The 24,494-nt window shown below is 35.7% G+C and overlaps 3 protein-coding genes across 6 annotated transcripts in view; 1 reads left to right on the top strand and 2 right to left on the bottom strand.

Moving 5' to 3' along the window:
• Nucleotides 1-1,750, bottom strand: part of LOC106067375 (uncharacterized) — a 28,606-nt gene extending 26,856 nt beyond the window's left edge. The window contains exon 1 of one of the 3 annotated variants that reach the window (XM_056026903.1): nucleotides 1,565-1,750. The gene's annotated coding sequence lies outside the window, so the exon portion shown is untranslated. The remainder of the gene's footprint in view (nucleotides 1-1,564) is intronic. The other 2 variants (XM_056026901.1, XM_056026902.1) reach the window with 2 other exon arrangements.
• Nucleotides 1,751-5,290: 3,540 nt separating this feature from the next.
• Nucleotides 5,291-11,388, bottom strand: LOC129926050 (uncharacterized). Its single transcript, XM_056027919.1, has 5 exons — nucleotides 11,251-11,388; nucleotides 9,908-10,067; nucleotides 7,834-7,999; nucleotides 7,133-7,177; nucleotides 5,291-6,815 (listed from the first exon to the last, which is right to left on the bottom strand). The coding sequence occupies exons 2-5, from the start codon at nucleotides 10,046-10,048 to the stop codon at nucleotides 6,754-6,756; spliced, it is 414 nt and encodes a 137-aa protein (XP_055883894.1). The 5' UTR covers nucleotides 10,049-10,067; nucleotides 11,251-11,388; the 3' UTR covers nucleotides 5,291-6,753.
• Nucleotides 11,389-16,547: 5,159 nt separating this feature from the next.
• LOC106062493 (guanylate cyclase soluble subunit beta-2-like) overlaps nucleotides 16,548-24,494 on the top strand; it is a 73,756-nt gene continuing 65,809 nt past the window's right edge. Inside the window, exons 1-3 of one of the 2 annotated variants that reach the window (XM_056028136.1) lie at nucleotides 16,548-16,706; nucleotides 17,630-18,563; nucleotides 24,255-24,328. In XM_056028136.1, the coding sequence (XP_055884111.1) occupies nucleotides 18,561-18,563; nucleotides 24,255-24,328 (77 nt within the window). In that variant the 5' untranslated portion in view covers nucleotides 16,548-16,706; nucleotides 17,630-18,560. Of the gene's footprint in view, nucleotides 16,707-17,549; nucleotides 18,564-24,254; nucleotides 24,329-24,494 lie in introns of both variants that reach the window. The other variant, XM_056028135.1, reaches the window with a different exon arrangement.

The raw sequence follows: 24,494 nt of genomic DNA, 5'->3' as shown, positions 1-24,494 counted from the left end.
TGGTTCAGTGTTTTATGTATAATTGCTACTTTACTTTTGAGTCTTCTCTCCTGACGGATTTCTAATTCGAATCTGCATTACACATGCTTTACTTAATCTAGATGGATGGCTGCATGGTCATGTGGTGTATGCATTCTGGACTGATGTCTTGATGGTCCTGGGCTCAAAACCTGATCTGTAATCTTAATTCATAAATTACAGACGTTCCTTGAAAAGAGAAGATAATTTTGCCCTACTCGTATCCATGTGTCAATGTAGTCATCCATGTTAATTAGAAACATTTTTATTGTTCTATGTATTGTGTAAAGCGTAATCATCTGCAAATAGTAGGTCTATATTTTTTGTTCATGAGCTTATGCAATTAGGTAGGTGATAAGGATGGCTGCCTGGTCGAGCGGTTTGCGCCCTGGACTTCTGATCTGACTTATCGATGGTCCCGGGCACAAACCCTGCCTGCTCCCATCCCACTTCGTCCTGCAGGGGGTTTGGACTAGGAAGTAAATAATCTTAAACTCTGAAGGAACATCCAAAACATGTAAAAACATTTTACAAACAAAATGAAAACATTTTTTAACGTGAATTAGAAGAAGTAGTGGGGCCAACAGACTATTCCTGAGTTTACTGTTGATGTTGTTTGGGAACCAATCATTATTAGTATAACTAGTATAACAGTTTGTTCCAGGAAAATCTTATATAGGCTATATCCTTCAGTGTAATGGTCCAGTAATGCCATATATATTTTATTCTGTAAGTTAAGCGGGCGATGTTGGTGAACTTTATCAAATACCATAGAAAAGTCCAATAAAATTGTATATATGGATAGCCTATATTTGCTCATTATTACATTATTATAGCTTTATATAGCGCTACTTTCATGCTTACAGCATGCTCAGAGCGCTTTGGTCCAATCTCATTTGTGGACCAGTGGGAGAGGGGGGGGGGTGTATCTAGGAGTTGGTTTTCCGTGCTGCCTTTAGGCGCTCAGTAAACACAACTCTGCTCGAGTCGGGTGTCGGACCTCGAGCCCCCTTCATAGGTAGCCAAGCCAAGTTCAAGCATACTTAGCCTCTCAACCACGCTTCCCACCATGTTTTTAAAGTGAAAACAAAACTAGTTGTAATAAATAATGATGATATAATTCAAGCAGATGGTTGAAGGTGATAACAAATATATATATTTGTTTTAGATTAGATATATTATCTAATATAAGACCTTTGAAAATCATCACTAGCTGGATAGATTGATATCAAATAAATAGTATTAATAGTAATAGAATGATTATGATAGATGAATTATTAGATGATCAATATCTATCAACTAGAGTTAACTAGAGACAGTAGAGTGACTGTGTATATTAATATAGATCTAGATCTATAGATATATCATATAGAGATTATAGAATAAAGATTATAGATTAGATCTAGATTATAATTATAGTTAATACTTAATTATAATAATAGTATCGACATCAAATGATCATAAAATAACATAAACTAGTCTAATGGCAGTGTAATTCTGTAATGGTAATAATTATAATAAAGTTAAAGGATAAGATTATCTTTACTTAAAATGATTACGACCTACGCGTGTTCCTAGGTCAACTAACAACTGGATCTATTACTATAGTTAGTAATTTAGATCTATTCTAGATTCTATAGCCTGCAGACGGATAAATATTTTCTACAGTATTGTAGATCTAGACTGAAGATTCCTATGCCTGTGCCCTGTGCTATTACAAATTCTTTTGGAAAAACTCGTGGAAAACATTTTTAGAAATCCTTGGCCTTGGTCTAAGAATAGCGCAATGATTTTCCCCCATTTCTTAAAAAAAAATAATTTCGCTTCCATTTAAAATAACTAAAGAATTATTCTAGATCTAGAGGTCTCTCTGATCCCTAAAAAATAAAAAAAAAATGCTATTTGAAATAACTAACATTAAAAAAAAAAGTAAGTGTCAGTGGCTAAATATTGGAACGTTATTCATAATTAATAAATACATCTAGATTCTAGATCTAGGCCTACATTTTATTTTAAATTTTGGAGCACAGCTGACTTAACATACGGTGTTCAGATTTTTTTTTTTTTAGAAAATGCTTCTTGCCCCAAACTTTGTGTAGGCCTACAATTGAAATAATATTTTCGTTCTGAAATTATAGCCACTAGGGCTTGAGATATATTCAATGATTTTATCGTCTTTGCTTTATTTATTGTATTGGATAAGATGTACTAGAAGGCCAAAGATGCACAATAGTAGGCCTACATTTAAACTTTTGACAATGTGTTGACTAATTAAACCTTTTCTTTACCAAAAGCATAACACGTTAGCTCAAAGTGTTAATAAAAATGCTCTTTACAAAAAAATTAAACAATTAATGATTCAATAGAAAAATAATAACAAGAAGAAAATGTCAGGGGCGAGCAATCACAGGATGCCGGACTCACTATTTAGTAGCAAGTTCCCCTTTCAAAACTTGCGGTCTATGAGGCAGATAAAATGTAAACGTCAACTGTTTCTGTTGCCCACGGTTAACGAGGTTGCCATGTGGCCAGCACAACGACCAACCGCCTTTACTTTTTCCCCAACTGATTTCAGGTACCCATTAGAGTTGGGTGGGCTCAGAGGCGCCCGAAGATCTCCAAATTAAAAGTCCCTGTTTTCACTAGGATTTGAACCCGGACGGAAGCCAAGCCCTTTACCACCCAGCCTTCACGCCTCTATGTGCATTGCTAGTTTTATAGCTGAGCTTCTACTTATACAAGAAGCAAACATTAATGTAGTAGATCAGGGGTTCTCAACCTGTGGGTCGCGACCCCCTTAGGGGTCGATTGACGATTTGCCAGGGGTCGCCTAAGACCATCAAAAAATATGGATTGTTATTGTCTATTCTTCTATTGCTGTATGTGTGTGTGTGGGGGGGTCGGGTCAGAGTGGGGGTTTGTAAAAAGGGGTCGCCGAGCATAAAAGGTTGAGAACCGCTGTATTAGATGAAGCAAAAAGTCTTTATTGCAACGACTGACGAAGTATTGTTGATTTAAGTTTCAAAATTATTAGCGTTTCGGATGATCCTCCAAAAGACGACATTTAAACAGATATATAATGATTGAGAAGACATTTAAAGGCAAAAAAAACACTTTTTTTTTTTAAAAAGAAACTAAAAATTGACAGTGCACGATTCATATGCCACCAAGACCTTAAAGAATATATCTGAATCATTTAACAAGGTCTACAACTATTTCTTACCATCTGCGTATACTTGGCGTCATGTAAATTATTTTTTTTTTAAATTTAAGTTAAGAAATATTTTAGATCGAATTTAACTTTTATAAAGTTTTCAAGTTTCAAGTCCAGAAAAGAAAAAAAACAACAACATTGTAATTTACTTAAGGCCGCATTGTTGCAAAATTAAACTTTAGATCCATTGTTATAGACGAAATTCTAAAATAGAATCGACACTCCTTTTATAGTTAACTCTTTCTCTCCTAACTGACGATACCAGCGTTGATTCCACCAGAATGTGGTAAATAATTACGAAAATAAAGAGTTAATAAACAATTAATTAATGTTAGTAAGTATAAAGTATATGTATACTGACTTTAAGAACAAAAAGGGGAATGGGGGGGGGGGTGACACCCTGAGCTGAACGCACCGGGTGGCACCCACTCTAGTAACGCCATTGGTTGTAGGCCTAAAATAAATGAAACTTTTGATAAATCTATTTTTTTAAGGAGAATTAATAAAGAGTGTTTTCTTGATTTTCGATGAGGGATACGTTCCGAGAAATTAAAATTTAATTTTATATAAGTAGGCCTACACTATTTTAGGATACGAAGACATCCCCTAACACTTTTAATCTCCTAAAATAACCATTTCCCATTCTCTAAATAACCTTTATAATACCAACTGTTTCTGATATCACGACCTGTAACTGGGTAACGTGCTATTGATGTTTTTTTTTTTTCATTATTTATTTTGAAAACCCGTGGTAGGCTATAGTCTTCTGCGAAAGTCAGATTTGCGAACGTTAAAGGAAAGTAACTATTTGGTTGTGGCAAGTGTTCTGGTCCTCCTTCGTAATTAACAGTTACTTTCCGACTTAGCGTGATTAGAAGATATTATTATTATCTGTTATAGTTTGTTGATTTTTCATGCAAAATGTTGCGTTTATTAACCTTAAACGGAGAAATCTTTCATGCAGAACAATTGCAAACAGTGTGTAATAAGTGAAAGACCTATAGTAGGCCCCACAATACCTATGCAAGGCACTACGTTAAGTAGCAAAAAAAAGCCTTCAAGTGTAAGAGGCGGACGAACCCGCGCGAAATGGTACGCCACCATGAACATTAAATGAACTTGTACAGAATGGCACGTTTTGACATGCGATGACATCCCATACCATAGATGTGATAAATTCTAAACTGGCATTTTGTGTAAAAGCGAATCGCAATCACCGGGTATGGCTGGATGTGCCGTGTGATTTAAAAACAAACAATTTCATGCATTAACTTGATTCACTTGATTTAGCTCTTTACAGTAGAGATGGGAATCGAACACAACTTTTAAAGTTCGGGTTCGGTTCGGTCAGATTTAAGTTTGGGTTCGGTTCGGTGACAAGTTTAGTTCGGTTCGGTTCGGTCAGATCTAAAGTTCGGGTTCCGTTCGATGTTATGAAATTAGATTATAGCAAAATTAGGTCCAACTATTAATTAGATAAAACAGCTGTGTGAACTAAAGCCTGTGGGCCATTTAATTTCAAACACTCGTTTGGCGGGCCACATAATAGAAAAGAGTTTAAAAAAAACACATAAAAAAAGCACTTTTAGTAAAAACCCGTGGATATATATTTTTTTTAAATTTCTCTTTTCAGACCTTACGATATATAAGGCAGATGATGTAGAGGTCATCTATTTCTGTGTTCCAAGGTTAACGAAGGTGTCATGTGACCATCACAACGACCAACCACCTTTAATTATAACCAACTAACATCAGGTACCCACTAGAGCTTGCTGGACTCAAAGGCGATCTTAAGATCCCGAAATTAAAAATCTCATTCATCACGACTCAAACCTGGGATCCCTCGGATCGCAAGCCATGCGCTTTACCACTCAGCCACCGCGCCTCCCACGTGAATATAATATCTACACTAATTCCTGGGATGTAGGAAGTTTATCCAAAACCAAGTCCTGAACGATGTGGCGCTATTGTTAAAAGAAAACCATAATTATATCGAGAAGTATTTTTTTTAATTACTTGTATTCTCAATTAATACAAAAAAGGCAAACTCAATTTCGTTACTAATAAATCGATTTTAATAACATTACAACAAGGAAGTACTAACAATTACACAAAGAAACAGAGAAAATTAACCCATACATCCACAACCAACCATTAATTATTTTATCTTTGTGGCATCACCAAAACGATATGTACAAATAGTACTCAACATTACATAAGAGAATAGCAGAACAATAACTGACTTTTAATTAAATATGTGTTGATACAAATACTATCGGGAAAATTTTATTGATAAAAGGATTTTTTTTTCCGATTCTTGTACTAACTTTTATTTGTTTAAAAAAAATGTGCAAAATTTCAGCTTGAGACTAGGTCTGGGAGAAATAACGTGAACAAAACTTTTTACCAGACAGACCCACAGAGTGGGTTGACATATAGGCTTTGTGAAAACAAACAATGAACAACATCCCTGCATATATATAATGTTATCGTTTATACACAAAATGGCGTTGTTCCTAGACGTTTCCTAAAACATCGACAAGCTTTTTATTCTAATGTATCGTCATCATCATCATCATCATCAAACTCCATTAGAGTGAGGGCTTGAGAGGCCAAAATCCTCTCTTGCAAAAGCCCTGGACAGAAACCCTGCTGTCTTGCGTAGTGCATAAATGTCGCCATGCAGGTCGAGAATTTTTGGTTTCCCAGACCTGTCGAGACGGAGATCAACAAGTCTGGGGCAGTCAAACAGAATATGAGTAGACATTTCTGAATGAATGTTTTATCAGGCATATTTCAGCCAGGTCATGAGGTATGTGCGTGTCCAACATAGACACACACACATACAAATTATTGTAACTCTACTCCTGCACCGACGCTAATGCTGCACACCATCGCACTGTTCAACACCAAATGATGAACAGATGTTGAGACGAGAAAAGTAGAGTGTGGATTCCGGCTAAGTGATTGGAGAAATATATCCGTCTAGAGCTGTAGAAAGGAACAGCACCAATGGATAGGCCAGCATGCGAGAAGCAGCGTAAGTTCTGTTTGATGGGTTGTCTGGTCAGGCAGTTGTGGAAGGTTCGTTACTGTTAGTGGAAAACATTCCTGTTAGTGGAAATTATTCCTGTTAGTGGAAAACATTCCAGATAGTTTATGTAGACTACTGTTCTTGAGACAACGAGAAGATAGTGAGCTCCATGTGTTACTGGCTAGATAGTGAACCCCTTAGTATCCCGAAGACATAGGCGGCAACAGTGAACCCTGTAGGAGCGTGAAGACAAGTAGCGGCGACAGTAGGCCAGAGTTAGAAGACCTGATAGCCAAGATGAACATTTATGTTTATTGTCATGGTCACACATCTGTTATCACCTTAATCAACATCAATCCTCTTTTACCTTGACCCAATTATTATCTCATACTACAAATACTTTATTTATATATACAATCATAAATTGCTAACATCCACAGCAGAAGACGCTGACACCTGTCCATTTCAACAGTTGATGCTCCAAGTCTCACAACGGCTCTCTTGTCCATTCTAATCTCTGACGTCTGACCACATTCCCACTTCTCATTACTAAGAGTGAATAGATAAAAAGAATACATATATTCATAATTACGCTAATAGGTTTGCAATATATATATATATATATATATATATATATATATATATATATATATATATATATATATATATATATATGGCTCCTTATGTCTCGGAAGACAATGGATGCGCCCAGGTGAGTCAATGGCTTCGGTCCTGTCCGGACAGGGCAGAATCTGGTGTGACTGATATATATCTTAACCAACAGTTTTAAATAAAGTATAAGCTACTTAACATGAACATACGATATAAAAATTATTAAAGAAAAATTGTTATGGCCTTATGATTACCTCTTTGGAATGCATTTTTTCGCTTCAACTCTTCATCAAGTTCATCTGCAACATTAGAAAAATGTAGTGTTGGTAAAATATAGTTTCTATTATAGTCTCCATACATCCAATTAGCTTCATTCATACCCATAGCCTTAATGAAATCATAAAAAATAATATAAATAAATATTAGCTTTTACAATTAACAACTTGTATGTATAAATGTAAAATACAACAAAACTAAAATGATTATAATCCCCCTTACATTTATGTCCCGTTTTTAAAGAAGTGTATTTTCTTTAAATTAAAAAACTGTTTGCACACTTTTTCAATCCCATTTCTAGTTTTTGTAATTTAAACGTGACAGACGGACGGACAGACAAATCACATAAAAACAAGAGGCTTTTCGCCTTTTTTGGGGGCCACTGAAAAAGAAAATATGAATTTATGTATTTTTTAAACCATCTATTACGTCCCAGGATAACTGAAATCATTTTCTTTTTTGAAGTAAAGTCTCTATTAGGCCCCTATATAAGATAAGATAAGATAAAACAGCGAAGCAGGTGGTGAAAGTTTGCAAAAGAGTCAACAGAAGCACCCCAACGAAAACACTGTTACGGAATAGGCAAACAAAAAACTAATATAAGCTGAAACCATTCATGTTAAGAAATAAATTCAGTCAAAATATAATAAAGTATTCATTTACTTAACAAAACTTTTACCTTTCATTGCTTGCAATTGATCAGCTAGAGAAGCTTGCTTTACAGATGGATCTCGTAGAACTGACAAAAGGCATTTGAACCAGCCTGCATACCTTGAGAGATACTTTAACAGCAGGCTCGCTCCTTCAATATAGCCTTTATGATTACAGCATATTTTAACGATATCCTAAACAACAAACAAAATATAAAGATTACTTTTTAAAAACAAAGCTTATATTGAGTGAAATGTTAATAAATTTTTTTAAAATTAATCTTGATCTAAATTTTTTTACAGATCTAACAATAATAAATTTGTGGGAGAGGAAATATTTTATTGTTTTTGTTGTGTTTCATGCTTATAGCATGCTCAGTGTGCAATGGTCCTATTACTTAGTGGACCAGTTGGAAGGGAGGGGGGAGGGGTATCTGGAAAAATGTTTCCGAGCTGCTTTTCCAAAAGCAATTTTTTTTTTAAGTTGCTCGGGTCTCAATTAGAACCTGAGGCCTCAAGCCTTTATAATGGAATGACGACGTGTTAGCCGCTGAGCTATCAAGTACTTATAAAAAAAAAGGTGTTAAAGTTTAAATAAGTCTGTAATTTTTAGTGGCCCCCGAAAGGGGAAAAGACGCTATTAGTTTTATGTGAAATATCTGTCCGTCTGTCCGTCCGTCCCGTTTAGATCTCGTAAACTATAAAAGATAGTGACACAATATTTTCGACCATTCAAAGTTCTGATGCAACGGCTACTTTTTTTTTTTCTGAAAGCGAAAAATCTAATTTTTTAAATTGCTTATGCAAGCAGTTTTTTTAAAGAGAAAAGGCTATTTAGTATGCATTATAAGTTAGACGTTATTTAAAACGAATAGTAATCTTGTAAATTGCATTTTGTTAAACATTTTATCACATATACCAGGATGTTTATATTTTTTTGATGATTCGAATAAGAGATTGAGCCTTTTCAAAACAATTACATCAATTATAAGACTTAAGTTAGGCCAGGTGAGGCGCGGTAGCTGAGCGGTAAAGCGCTTGGCTTCCGAACCGGGGGTCCCGGGTTCGAATCCTGGTGAAGACTGGGATTTTCAACTTCGGAATCTTTGGGCGCCTCTGAGTCCACCCAACTCTAATGGGTACCTGACATTAGTTGGGGAAAAGGATAGGCGGTTGGTCGTTGTGCTGGCTACATGACACCCTCGTTAACCGTAGGCCACAAAAACAAATGAACTTTACATTATCTGCCCTATAAGGTCTGAAAGGGTAACTAGTTAGACCAGGTTCACATCTAACTTTGCATTCACTTGCACATATCCTTTGATCTGCTGGACCGTTGGGGCACTACACAAGATCTGTCAACCTTCTTTCTCCATTCTTATCTCTCATTTGTCTTTGATATAATTTCATTCGGATGTTCTTTTCTGAAAATATTGAAGCCTGCCTGAGTGGACCACTTCGGGGGCCGATTTTGAGTTTGTATTTGCACACAAACTGTCTTTGTAACCTTGTTTTTTTCAACGATCGACCGTATTCTCTACACAAGGCTTAGCTCCAATTAGCTTAGTACATTACTAAATAAAACACAATAAAATAATTATAACTTATTTATTAACGAATTGGTTATTTTTTTAATTGATTCATTTTTTGTCACCGACAATGAATAATTGTGAAAAGTTCAAAGTGGATCCAAAAAAACGGGAAGTGATAGAAATAACTTCTACAAGATTCCACCCAGACAGACAAAGTGAGTTGGTAAAAGCTTTGTAAAAAAGAATGTCCAGCATGCTAAAAGTCATCATTTATAAATACATAATAGTAAAATTATAATAATAATAATAATAATAATAATAATAATCTTTATTATCCGTAAGGAAATTTGTCTTACAATTTGTGCATTACACCAAACAAAAAACATTATAACTATAAGAAACCAAAGTGTACATTCACACCAGACGCACTCATAATTTACATGTGACAAAGTTTATACCAGGTTGTTCTTATTTAATGATTTGATTGCCAGGGGAACAAAAGAGTGTTTGTGTCTGCTTGTCTTTGCTATCGGTGTCTTGTATCTAAATGAAATTTTTGCTGGATACTTACCAAATCTTTCATTGTAAGTATATTAGGATCATACTTGTGGAACACGAAGAGCACATGAAGAGCTGAAACATTGGTTTCAAAAACAGTGCGAATTTTCTGTAGCAAAAGTTTCCTATATTCAGTATCAATGTCTTCGGCCATTTTGTAAGTTTAAAAAAACCTGTTGTTAGAATTAAAAAAATGTGACTTTTTTTTATCAATCTCACTAAGTCGAGAGATAAAAACATTTTTTTAATGCAGTTTATGACATCTCAATACAGAACACAGCAGAAGGAAGACATATAATTAGCTGAACATGAAAATTAGAGCGTATAATGCCACTGGCTAACTTATTTATTGATTGATTTATGTATCTAGAGATCTAAGCAACTGCCGAACGGGATTTACGTGAAATTTCGCAGAACAGTTTTGACAGATTCACAGCCTTGAAGGTCGAAATTGGAAAAAAAACTGCAAAGCTTTCTATTAAACATTTGTATTTTATTTTCAGAAAATCGGCTTTCTATACAAAAGCATTAATACAAATGTTTAAGTACACAGAATATCTTCCATATTTTATTTGTTGCACATTGAGCATATTTGCTTTCTTTTTCGCTTAACTCTTTCTCTCCTAAATGACGATACCAACGTTGATTCCATCAGAATGTGGTAAATAATTACGGAGAGAAATAGTTAAACTCATTTGGGTGACGGACCTGGACTTGACTCGGGAATACAATGCATACAAGAGATAACGGAGACACTCGATAGAGACGCACTCAAACTCGGTCTTTGGAAAAAAAATTAATAAAACCAAGTTTTGAATACTGCCGGCCACAGGCCACACAATATCCTCGTCAACATTGGGCATCCAGAGCTTGATCACACAGAGCAGTTTACCTATAAGGGCAGCGTTAGCACAATCGATGGAGATGGGTAATACGATGTTACTTGTGGGATTGGGAAAGCAGGCGACGTCTTTCTAAAATTTCGGCCCACCTGGGAAAATAAATAAATTATCCTGGAGATCAAGATCCAGCTCCTAAATACAAACATCGTTCCAAAGCCACTTGGCTTGTGAGACTTGGAAGCTTTCATAAAGGCTGAAAAGAGATTAAACGCGGCAAAACAGCGATAGCTGAGAAGAATCATTCAGCCATAACTTGGAGGCCGAATAGAGAAAAGCGAAAACAAGGCCGTCCACGTCTAACAAGGCGTCGGACGAGTTGAGAAGAGAGTGTTGGAGCCGCCTATGACAAATGTAAAAAAAAATGTTTCATTCAGTTAATTAAAACAAACATGCATGAAATCATTAAGTGTTCATTGTCTCTGTGTCTAGCTAATTCGACGTGTTAATGAATTACCTGCTCGGTGTTCCTATTTCACTTTGCTTATGGAAATACCAGAAACACATATTTAAGTTCTATATTTAAAGATTAACATTGTCCAAAAAAAAATTGAATATTAGCTCTAACTATTTTAAGAAATCGGATTTCTCCAGATTATTGCAACCCGCTTCGTCTTCAATGCCAACTTATCTAGTTTAAATCTTTGTTATAAACCTGCTCCCAGTTCGGTTTGGCCATTCCTTATAATAGCACAAGTACGATAACTATGTAACATACTATGGTTCATTTGCTTGATTAATATTTAATGTTGTTTGTTTTGTTTGTTTAGATTTCATCTCCTTTTTTTTATTTTGTTCTTAAAATTTATTACGCAATACAGAAGAAAACAAAACAATCTGATGAGAACTTACAAGATTTTACAAGATCTTCTTTGTCGGATGGGATACAAAAGTTTTAGAATGACATTTGTTTAGTTAGCTTAGATCTCCATTTTTTTTAAATTTGCATTTTACTTATATTACAATAACACAAATGACAAAAAAGTTAACATACACCGTTCTTTTTTTATGTATTATTTAATAGGATAGTTTTGTTATTGATTCATGTTTTGTTAATGATAGGATATGAAATGACATGAACGAATACATATAGATACATTATTAAAAAAATAAGTTAAAATTAATTAATTTAAATACTTAAAATAAAAGAAACAAAAAAAGCTTTGAGAAAATTGAATAATTAGCGGATGTGTAGAAATATTAATCTGTGACCACCAGGGCTATCCCTATAGAGTCACTACAGACCTAATTGTATTGTTACTCCGCCCCTTTCCTTATTTTTCTGTACAACACATCAATATTTTCTAAACCAAACTTTCTCACCCTCTCTATCTCTCCTCTCTCCACCATTAGTAATAATACTATCAATGGGAACAATAGTCCCCTCAAACGTACAGCCACCATCACAATAAACCTGCCGGAGAGCAGATATTTACATTTAATGTAATCCATGCCGTTGGTGCTAGCTGAAAACACGGGTTATGGTTTTAAAACTAATAAAAAGTTTCGTGCAGCGTTTAAAATATTTTGAAGGAGCTTTTCAAATCTACAAACATCTATCATATTTTTGCCATGAGTGTCATCCCTAGTGGGCCTCAACTGGTCAAGAGTCATGGGCCCAAGTGCAATCAACTCCCTTTCGCCATTGCTGTTACGCCACAGGCTGTGGGTCCCCCAATGGTCGTGGGCCCGGGTTCATTGAACCCCTTCGCGCCATGGATGCTACGCCACTGTTTTGTCTCTTATTTTTTTTTTTGGTATTCCTAAGTTGTTTTTCCTCCTGCTATAATAATTTAAACTTAAAGTCACATGACCAAGCCGACCAATCACTGTTACGTTCCGATCCACTCTCCCCCCCCCCCCCTTTATTTAGGTACATCAAAATCTAGTGGATTTATTTTGAGCGATTCTGCGATTTGAAAAAATCGAAAACAAAATTTGACTTTGAAAAATTGAGAGTGTCAACGGAAATTATAACATTCCTATCCATTTCCTGGTTTGTGTAGAATTGATTCTTAAGCATAAAATAACACCGGTTTTGAGTTTTTAAAAACATAAACTAAATAATAATTAAAAAAAACACAGTCATTTAAAACATACCAATATTAAGTTATATTTTATTAACTTAATAAAGTGCAACGCATTAAGCTCTTCATTTCAGAGATGTGTGCATACCCTTAGTGGTACCCGTACCACATTTTGAGTTGACTTATTCTGACTTCCATTGGAGAATAGGGCGCCCCTCATCTAGGTCCTTGTCTATCCTGCCGTCTTTGCTTCTAGGTCTACTGATCTTCTCCATGGTCTTATCTTATTTTATATAATACTGACGTTACTTCAGTAAAGAAGATGATTACGTCCTACACGTCTTGCATTCAGTCATGCATATTAACCTATTAACCAATGACATAAATTCTGCCAAGTCACTGGTTTTCCTGGCTCGCCCAGGCAACCCATTCCATGCTCTAATAGCACTAGGGAAGAAGGATTATTTGTACACATTTGTCAACGGAAATTATAACATTCCTATCCATTTCCTGATTTGAGTAGAATTGATTCTTAAACGTAAAATAACACCGGTTTTGAGTTTTTTAAAACATAAACTAAATAATAATTTTAAAAAAAACAGTCATTTAAAACATACCAATATTAAATTATATTTTATTAACTTAATAAAGTGCAACGCAGTAAGCTCTTCACTTTGGGCACGTATTCATCCCCTTAGTGGTACCCGTACCACATTTTGAGTTGACTTATTCTGACTTCCATTGGAGAATAGGGCGCAACAGCACTTCGTTATCGGGCTCCCCTCATCTAGGTCCTGCCGTCTTTGCTTCTAGATCTTATCTTATATAATACTGACGTTACTTCAGTAAAGAAGATGATTACGTCCTACACGTCTTGCATTCAGTCATGCATATTAACCAATGACTTAAATTCTGCCAAGTCACTGGTTTTCCTGGCTCGCTCAGGCAACCCATTCCATGCTCTAATAGCACTAGGGAAGAAGGAGTATTTGTACACATTTGTACACATTTGTCAACGGAAATTATAACATTGCTATCCATTTCCTGATTTGTGTAAAATTGATTCTTAAACATAAAATAACACCGGTTTTGAGTTTTTAAAAACATAAACTAAATAATAATTAAAAAAACACAGTCATTTAAAACATACCAATATTAAGTTATATTTTATTAACTTAATAAAGTGCAAAGCATTAAACTCTTCATTTCGGGTCCATATTCATCCCCTTAGTGGTACCCGTACCACATTTTGAGTTGACTTATTCTGACTTCCATTGGAGAATAGGGCGCAACAGCACTTCGTAATCGGGCTCCCCTCATCTAGGTCCTTGTCTATCCTGCCGTCTTTGCTTCTAGATCTACTGATCTTCTCCATGGTCTTATCTTATCTTATATAATACAGACGTTACTTCAAAAAAGAAGATGATTACGTCTTACGCGTCATGCATATTAACCAATGACTTAAATTCTGCCAAGTCACTGGTTTTCCTGGCTAGCTCAGGCAACCCATTCCATGCTCCAATAGCACTAGGGAAGAAGGAGTATTTGTACATATTTGTCCTAGCATATGGAACGAGGAGTGTGCCTTTATCTTTGTGTCTTTCATAGTCTTTTATTAAATTTTGTTTTTGTATTTGAAGATTATGGTTCAGTGTTTTATGTATAATTGCTACTTTACTTTTGAGCCTTCTCTCCGGAAGGCTTTCTAAATCTAGTGATTTAAATAAAGGTATTACTCTAGTCAAATGTGAATATTCACAATGTTTACTTTGGTCTTTCAGCCTCTGGAAACTTCATTTGCGTTTTCTGATTTCTTGCCTTATCGGTGTTTGCTGAGTTTTTTTTTCCCCCACAGTTTGAAAAATTTGGTCGGCCATCTTCGCTTGAACTTGGCTTGGCTACCTAGAAGGGTGCTCGAGGTTCGACACCCGACTCGGGCAGAGTTGTGTTTTTTGCTTTGCAAGGCTATGTCCTTCTTTTTGTCCTCCTTTGTAAGGCTACGTCCTTCTTTTTGTCCTCCTTTATAAGGCTACGTCCTTCTTTTTGTCCTCCTTTGTAAGGCTACGTCCTTCTTTTTGTCCTCCTTTATAAGGCTACGTCCTTCTTTTTGTCCTCCTTTATAAGGCTACGTTCTTCTTTTTATCCTCACTTGTAAGGCTTTGTCCTTCTGTTTATCCTCCTTTATAAGGCTACGTCCTTCTTTTTGTCCTCCTTTATAAGGCTACGTCCTTCTTTTTGTCCTCCTTTATAATGCTACGTCCTTCTTTTTGTCCTCCTTTATAAGGCTATGTCCTTCTTTTTGTCCTCCTTTATAAGGCTACGTCCTTCTTTTTATCCTCCTTTGTAAGGCTTTGTCCTTCTGTTTGTCCTCCTTTATAAGGCTATGTCCTTCTTTTTGTCCTCCTTTGTAAGGCTACGTCCTTCTTTTTGTCCTCCTTTATAAGGCTACGTCCTTCTTTTTGTCCTCCTTTATAAGGCTACGTCCTTCTTTTTGTCCTCCTTTTTAAGGCTACGTCCTTCTTTTTGTCCTCCTTTTTAAGGCTACGTCCTTCTTTTTATCCTCCTTTGTAAGGCTTTGTCCTTCTGTTTGTCTTCCTTTATAAGGCTATGTCCTTCTTTTTGTCCTCCTTTATAAGGCTTTGTCCTTCTTTTTGTCCTCCTTTATAAGGCTACGTCCTTCTTTTTGTCCTCCTTTGTAAGGCTACGTCCTTCTTTTTGTCCTCCTTTATAAGGCTTTGTCCTTCTTTTTGTCTTCATTTGAGTACGTAGGTGTCTGCTCACTTTATCCATAACTCAAAACCAAAATGTATTTATACACATCGCCAAGGTATACGTCGCTGGAATACACAAAGGACTCACTAAGGCCACGAGCTGTTTAAGATATGGGGCCCCTTGTTATCAAATTTAGGCAATTTTGTCTTTGATTTTCCTTTAAAATTATATAAAAAATATCGCTGAAACAATTTATGGGTGTTATGGTGTGTGCGTGTGTGTGTGTGTTTCCATGGTGACGGGGAGAAAAAAGTTAGCGATTCTAAAAAAAAAAAAAAGTTATATTTAGTTTTGTTCGCAAAGAATTTGTTGCAAGTGTAATAAGTCAAAATATAACACGCCTACAGCGGTTCAGATGTCATCCAGAGGTTTGGTGCTACAAGTCAATGAGCTTCAATAACAATGGCGTCAGGTTCTTCTCCTGACTCCTCTAGGGCTATGACTGAAAACGTAGGCCTATAACTTCTATTATTTCGAACTTTACAGATCTACAAACTTGACAAACTTTATTACTTTTAAATAAATAATACAAAACATAGCAACAAAAAAAATTATTACATTCACTCTCACTATACTTGCAACTGACTAATGCCCCCCCCCCCCCCAAACAAGTGGAGGCCCGAAGCTACATAGCTATTGTTACCTATATGTAAATCCAGAACTATACGTCGTTAATACATATGAATATTAAAAATAAACAAAGTTCCTTAATAAATTGTTCATTTACTATTTTTGTTTGTTTGTTTCCTAGGTGCTGACTCCATGTCACCACGAAAGTGTCCAATCATGGAGTGACCAGGAAGCACTCCAGAAGTGAAGAGAGAGAGAGAGAGCGAGGAGAGAATGTTCGCGGTCACTTCGGTTCCAGACAGCACTCACGCGGTTCAGCAGAACTGGCAGTAAGACAACACCTAAAGTTAGACTTCGAGGATAATGTTTACTTGGATCAGTTTACCGATATATCTCTCTTCATACAACTATGATTGGTATGCCCTAAATTGACCGCATTCGTAGATATCGCACGAAGATTTTGTTTAAGACTTGTTTGTTAACGCTAGAGAGAAAAAAAAAGCCACGGATCACGTGATTAGACGATGCGATGTGGAAATATAAAGTGAGAATTGTGTATTCAACTTTGTGTCGCGATGCGGAGATTTCTTTTACAATAAACTAAACCATGTCAAGGGCGCTTAATCGAGCGTCTGTTACATAGACATAAATAAATATAGACTGGCCAATTAAAGAGTTATATGAAACGAAAATTTGTGACTTGCAATTTTGTGTACTTTATTATAAAGCATTTATGAGCAGTATAAAAGTGCTTTTTTAACTTTGATACACACCAATATATATTGTAAATAAGGAGGCAGTGTAGCTTTCTTTAATCTCTAAGAATGAAGATCATGCAACTTTTCATAATTCAGAAATCCGAATACAATATATATACATGTTTTCAAGTTACATGAAGTTACTTCCTTTTTCCAGTCTATATTTATTGATGTCTATGGTCTGTTACTTACTAAAGTTAAGAAATTGAGCTAAATTTTAATAATATCTCAATGAGTGACGGTTGATCTTCATATAAATATTAAATTTCCTGGTTATTTCCTCATTGGTTTTTTTAATACGCTCTATGTCTTAGACGTGGAAGTCTAATTCTTCCTTCATATTAAAATAAGTTTGTACTAAAAATTGAAGAGCTCAGAGAATTTGATTGGGCAATGACAAAAAAATGCGAACAAATGCTCATAAACGTCTACCATTTATAAAACATAATTTATCAACACTACCTTTTTCTCTTGCACTAATAATAGAGCCACACGATGGCAATGCCAATAACAAACTTTAATAGATGGAGAAAAGACTGTGGTGAAATTAATGCATTTAATAGTACGTTAATTGTGTATAGATATACTAGCACACAAATTGTGTGCAATTTTATGTCATTTTCTTTCAGTATCTGTTTAGCCATTGCCAGGTACTTATAAATCCTTGACTGTGTGTTTGCTAAATTCTGCATTTATTGTTCGTCTAAAGACAAAAGCACATTTTTGAAAGGGCGACCTTGAACTCTTAAAGTGACCTTGATCGGTTGAATAAAAAAAGCAAAAAGTAACTTTATATAACATTCAGATATAATTCATGAATAACGGATACATGGTGTTTACATTGGTAGAGCCTCTTTAGCCTCTTTTTGGATTGCAAGTGACCTAATTTCAGAGCGAACTCAAGGTCCCAAATGACATCAACTGGCCTTCGCCCACAACCTTCAAGGTTGTGAACCAATGGCATTAGCCTTATGTTCCCCAACACTCCATCAGACAAAGACAGTCGCTGAATCAGATGGAGGAAGATAATGGAATATTAAATGAAATGCTTTTACAGCAAAGGGAGACAAAAAAATACATTGACTTCTGCCCGAAGCATCGCAGTTGACAGAGTTGACATAGACATAATGTAAGATTGAAATCTCTTGTCAACGAAGAAGATATAGACTGCATAGACTCAGAAGCACAAAGAACCACACAATGTCGCCGTTCGCTCTGTTATACATTGATTTGTGACATACTCGCTTTTCAGTTATAATTTACAGGATATTATATGAAAAAAAAGGCTATTGTCTTCGGTAGCGCAAAGGGACGTAACTTCAGTTCATCAGCATGCAAGGTTTAGCTCCCCTTATTGAGGCCCACGTTATCTGTAAGCCATTACGCTGAATCTAGAGAAATGTCCTCGACAGGAACTCACGCCATTGCTTCTTGTACTCAGCCACGTCATTCCTATAGACCAGCACTTCTGTTCAGGCTTCCAAACATTTATATTGTACGGATGTTGTTATGATGTCACCTATTTATGTACGTAAAACACATCAAGATGACATAATTGTGTTGTAAGGATATTCGTGCGCTGTTGTTCTGATATTGTCACGGAATTAAGAATCTTACATTGTGGAATAAACAAAATCGTCATGGTGAGTAAAAACAGTCTTTTTAAGATTGTTTCGTTTATGTAAAGTCTAGATGCATTTTTTTATTTTATTTTTTTTTAATCTGATTATGGCTAATATTCCTTCGTTAACCGTAGGCCACAGAAACAGATGACCATCATTTGCCCTATAGACCTCAAGGTCTGAAAGGGGAACTTTTTTTTAATACATACTATTCAGTTAGACTGTGGTTAATAGACGCTAATTTGCGCTTTATGGTATATACAGAAATGTTTTTGTTTTCCATATGTGCACACTTTCAAATAACTGAAGTAGTTTTAAATATATTTATAAATTCAACATCTGTCTATTGTTAAGGAAACGTTGTTTTTTTTTCACTTTTAAATATCGCAAATAACTTTTGTATGCACAAAACATTTCAACAGTCCCCAGCCCCAGTAATAAACAGGTTGTATTAATACGCAGTATTCGCTTTAGAAGACTTTAAATACAATTGTGTTCGTGCTCCGACTTTATGAGTGATTGCGCAACAAAATAAAACAACAACAAAAAAGAAGGTTTCAGCTATTGAGTTCAGCCGGGTACCCAGTGTAAAATTAATCCGCTGCATGGCTGCAGATAATCACTTCCTGTTCGAAGTTTTTAAGGGAATTATGTTTAAAATTCTATAGAAGAGAGAGAGAGAAAATTCCATAATAAATGAACATAAAAAAAAAAAACACTTATAAAATATATTCTGATAAAGTTGCCACTAGCTCCATGGAATTAAACGTGTTCCCTTTCGTTTAGCGAGTCAATCATTTACCACCTTCACCACCTTTCACCTAACCCGTCAATTTGTCAGACCGTTAGGGCACCACCTATGATCGTTTTTTTTTCTCCATTCCTCTCTATCTTTCACCATGACTAGAAAGTGAAAGGCTCGTCCATTCTTTTATGTTTTCTTTCCATCGTTTTCTCTGTCTGCCTCTGCTTCTTTTTCCTGGTACTGTTCCCTGAAGGAAGGTCTTTGTGAGCATCGAGGACCTAGTGATATGGTCAAACAGTTGAAGTTTGCATTTTCTTACGGTGGTCAGCGGGTATTCGTTTTGAATGTATTGTTACGTCTCTCCTACTATCCAGGTACTCTTCAAACTGCACCACACGACACAACGAACTTATTTTTTTAAAGGATACCTCAGCTTTTTAGCTTTTGACTTCAGTTGTCAAGCTGTTTACATCCTAGGAATCCTTGGGCCTTTGCCTCTTTTTTGGGCATTGCCTCTTTTTTGGGCTATTGGCCTCTTTATTGGGCTTTTTTTTTTTCTTTTTTATTAACAAAAAGATGCATATTTTATTAGTAAGCGTACAAATTAAGTAGTTACATTTTAAAGTACAATGATTGCAAAACATAGAAATGCATATAGTTAAATTTAGGTTGTCATAATATCACACAACGAACTTAAAGAGCCTCACAACTCAGGGCTCCAAAGTATCAGTCAGTTTAATTTCAAATACATCGCAATTGGCAACAACATTAACACTGTCTTTACAAAAACCTAGTCTCTGCTCCGCACTGACTTCACACACCGTGCTGGTTCTCGCCTGGTCACATAGCGAGGTAACGTGAAGTGATTCTGACACACTCGCTCTTATATAGTGTCTCTACTCGAACCTTCTTGACCACTCCAGTTGATCACTTTCGCCGTGACTTGCGTGCGTAATATTTACAACACTGGTCCTTGCCGAACTGGCGTGTACTGTCACTGGTCACGGTTGACCGCTCGTCGCGCTGGACTGTGGCGATTTGGGTAGGCTAAAAACACACAGCACTACCCCCATCTGTGTCACCAGCAGGGTTACAACAGTATACATTATGCGTCTCTTTGCAACTCTTTGACGCTAACTTCAGAACGAGAGAGGAGGATCCTAGCCATGGAATCGATATGCCTTAGATGTATTCATTTCTTCTCGATTAGCTTCTTTTATAGAGCAGCCAGAACAATAGGCATTGGCAAGGTAGTTCTGTTGTCACAGATAAAATAAATGAAAAACTAGACATTAATTAGTAATAATAACAGAGACTGTGTGTTTATACAAGTAGACATAGAAGACTATCTTTGTTTATTACGTCACATCCTTTACTTTCGCATAAAACATGCACAAGAAACAATGACGTAATACAAACATATTAGCACACAAGTCAAAAGTTGGAGGAGTTAAGATTTATATATATATCAAAAAGAACAATATAAAAAAAATACTTCTTTAAAAAAAAACAAAGCTTTAAATATAATTGTATTAATTACTTTGGATCTGTTATGTAATTAAATTTGTTATAGATCTAGACTAGCAATAATAAATCTGTGTGATTAGAAATATTTTTACCAATTGTAATTCGTTTAGCGCAATCCAGTGGCGTAGCTACCAATGTGCGGGTGGTGCGGGCCGCACAGGGCACCAAGTGGAGAGGGGCACCAAAATTCCCCCAATGTGTATTAATTTCCTATTCCCCTGAGCGTTTCAGTAAAAACGATAAATTGTATGGACACGAACAAACACAAACTACTGTATTTTAAACATGAACTAACGATTAGTCATGTCGCTATTTTGTTTCATCACCTTGACTATTTCTTTAATACAATGTAAGCTATAGAACAGTTTGAATCTAATTTAAAAGATTTATTTCGGACACACGGTACATGTTGTTACTAGATACAAATATCACTACAGCTATTAGCGGGGGATCCTAAAGTTGATTGCCGTGTGTGAGAATAATGATGAACGATTCCAAGAGTGTTGCCTGTGTCAGCTCAACTTGACATTCAGTGCCAACATTGCAACACATTGTCTAGGTCAACAGATCATCTAATAGTTAACACGGCCCACATCTCATCAAGTGTTTACTGGTCTTATCTTATCTTATATAGTACATACGTTACTTCAAAAAAGAAGATGATTACGTCCTACGCGTCATGCATTTAGTCATGCATATTAACTAATGACTTAAATTCTGACAGCTCTGTAATATAAAGAAGAAGAAGAAGATAGGCCAACCTTTTTTTACTTCATTGTTTAGTCCGCTGGTTTAATCTAGATATAGAGTTTACAAATATATTACTAAACTCTAGCTCTAGACAATTGTCTTAGTTTATTGATTTCTTTAAGATTCTTTATAGTTTAATTTTGGAAATAATTCTATTGTAATGTCAATATTTTTAAACAAGCTAACCAAAGGCTTGTTTTTTTCGACAAATGTCAAACGGCGAGAAAGTTCTTAGAAAGTGGATGTGTTATTCGCCAAAAAAAGAATCATTATTTTGCTTCCCCTGCATACTCTTCTCAACAAGATCAAGTACCAAATCTTCATTTAAATCCAAAGATCGATTTAATGATTGGTGGAGGTTATCCCCGAAAATAGAAAAACATGAGACCAACAGAGCTCACATTCAGTCATCGCTTGCTTGGGAGTAGGGAACAGTATTGACAACAAGGCCCAAGATTTGATTATACAAGAGACAAAAACCTGGAGAGAATCTTGGACATCATTGGTTTTCTCTCAAAGCAAAATCTGGCACTTCGTGGGCATCGCGAGCGAGCTGAAGGACAAAATCAAGGCAATTACTTGGAGTTAGTAAAATTACTATCAAAGTACGATCCACTCTTGAGGGAGCATGTGCTTCGAACTAAGCTTTGTTCCAGACCGAATACATACATGTCTCCACAAACACAAAATGAATTTATTACAACAGTGGGGGATCACGTTAAAAAAACAAATCATACAGGAAGTAAAACAAGCCAAATATTTCTCTATTATTTTTGACAGTATACCTGACATCTCAAGCGTGTTCTCAGATCTGAGAATCAGTACAGAACCTCAAAAACGTATTGGCTATAAGAAAAAGATGCCTGGTGAGACAAGTGACGACTCTGTACTTACACACAAAGACGAGCTACGAAGGGAAATTTATTCTACCTTGGACAGGATTGTTCAAGAAATAATTTACCGATTCGAGCAACTTTATGATGTAGCAAATAGATATGAATTTTTGTCGCCTTCCCAGCTATTAAATCCTCAGGTCGAAATAAATCTCGATAGTACTCCTAGCGACATTGATAAAAGCAAATTTCTGCAGGAGCGAAAGAGGCTTCAACGGTTTGTCACAGTTTCATCAGAAGGCTCTGAACTTCCAAAACAAGGACCTGTTGAGCTCTTGAAATTTATAAAAAAATATTAGCTAGATGATTCAGTCCCAAATATCGTCATCATGAATCGCATATTTTTTTACTATTGCGGTAAGTCTCGCTACATGCGAGAGAAGTTTTTCCAAACTTAAACTGATCAAGAATTACTTGCAATCAACGATGACAAATTTACGACTCACTAATTTAGCCATTTTGTCCATTGAACAAGAGCTGGTGGAAAAATTTGATTTCGATATTGATACTTTTGCCAGCAAGAAAGTGCGTAAAATTCACTTGTAGTATGTTTAAGTAAAAGTGATTTTTTGAATTAACAATATATGATTAATGAGTACATATTATTTTGAACAAAAAAGTAAGGTTTTGCAATGTTATTATTTAGTTAGCTTTTTTTTTTTGGGGGGGGGGGCATCAAGATGAGGTACCGCACCAGGCATCATATACTCTAGCTACGCCACTGGCGCAATCTCATGCTTTTAACTTTTTCTATGCACTATGATCCTATCACGTGACAGGATCAGTTTGGAAAAGGGGGTGTGGGAAAGAGAAGGAGGTATCTGACCGCCGTCTCGACAGGTCTGGGAGACCACAAATTTCTCGACCTGTATGGTGACATGTATGAATTGTTTGATAATGATGATAATGATAGTGATGATGATGATGATGATAGTGATGATGATGATGATGATGATGATGATGATGATGATGATGATGATGATGATGATGATGATAGTGATGATGATGATGATGATGATGATGATGATAGTGATGATGATGATGATGATGATGATGATGATGATGATGATGATGATGATGATAGTGATGATGATGATGATGATGATGATGATGATAGTGATGATGATGATGATGATGATGATCGCTTTTAAATTTATAAAAAATGTTCTACGACTTGGACTTGAACTTGAGATCGAGGGATCAAGCCACTACAAGCTGACACTTTAACCACTGTACCAGCGAAGGGCTTATGAAAATAGAAGGCTTTACAGTTACCTTTAGTTAATTTAGCGACGACCCTATTGTGTACACAAAGTTTAAAGGGGACTTATTCAACTTATACCACCGCATATGTTAAGTACAATTTCTTTCCCTTGTTCGATACCAAACAAAGTAATAAATTACCAATAGTTAATTAACTAATTGGTTAATTTCTTTTATAGATTCTTGGATTCTTGTTTGGTCAGGTTCAAGAAATAATTGCGCAAAATTTCAACTTGATCCAAAATGGGGGTAGGAGAAATAACGTGTTCAATTTTTTCCTAAACAGACAGACAGACAGAGTTGATATAAGCTTTGTAATAAATATTATCGCAACTCAACCACTGTAACAATCAAAAATAAGGTTTTTGGCGCAAACATTGACTTTATGTTATACCATTAATGAGATTTTTTGTTATCGACAATAAACATTCAAAATTTGTTTTTTTACAGTAATTTAATTATGCTAGTCTATTTAAAATGTAACCGATTTTAAACCTTACTGAACTCGTATCTGTACTTTTTAAATGTTTACAGTACGGCGTGATCCATTTTGTTGTGAAGGATATGATTGTTTCTCAGTTCGGCCAGGAAGCACTAGATGAAATACTGTAAGTACCAGCATTTTTGTTGCATACTTAAATGAAGTCTGAGATGACAACAAAAAAAAAAACACTTACTGGTAGCTTCCTTCAGTTAGTTTTACTATGGGAAGATAATTAGTTGATCATTTGAGAAAGTGGTCTCCCTTGGACAGTGCATTCCGATATCGAACGC

This window comes from Biomphalaria glabrata, chromosome 4 (genome assembly GCF_947242115.1).
Source record: "Biomphalaria glabrata chromosome 4, xgBioGlab47.1, whole genome shotgun sequence".
In the NCBI taxonomy this organism is placed as follows: Eukaryota; Metazoa; Mollusca; class Gastropoda; family Planorbidae; genus Biomphalaria; species Biomphalaria glabrata.
Note: the sequence above shows the minus strand (reverse complement) of the source record. Positions and strands in the feature narration are given on the sequence as shown.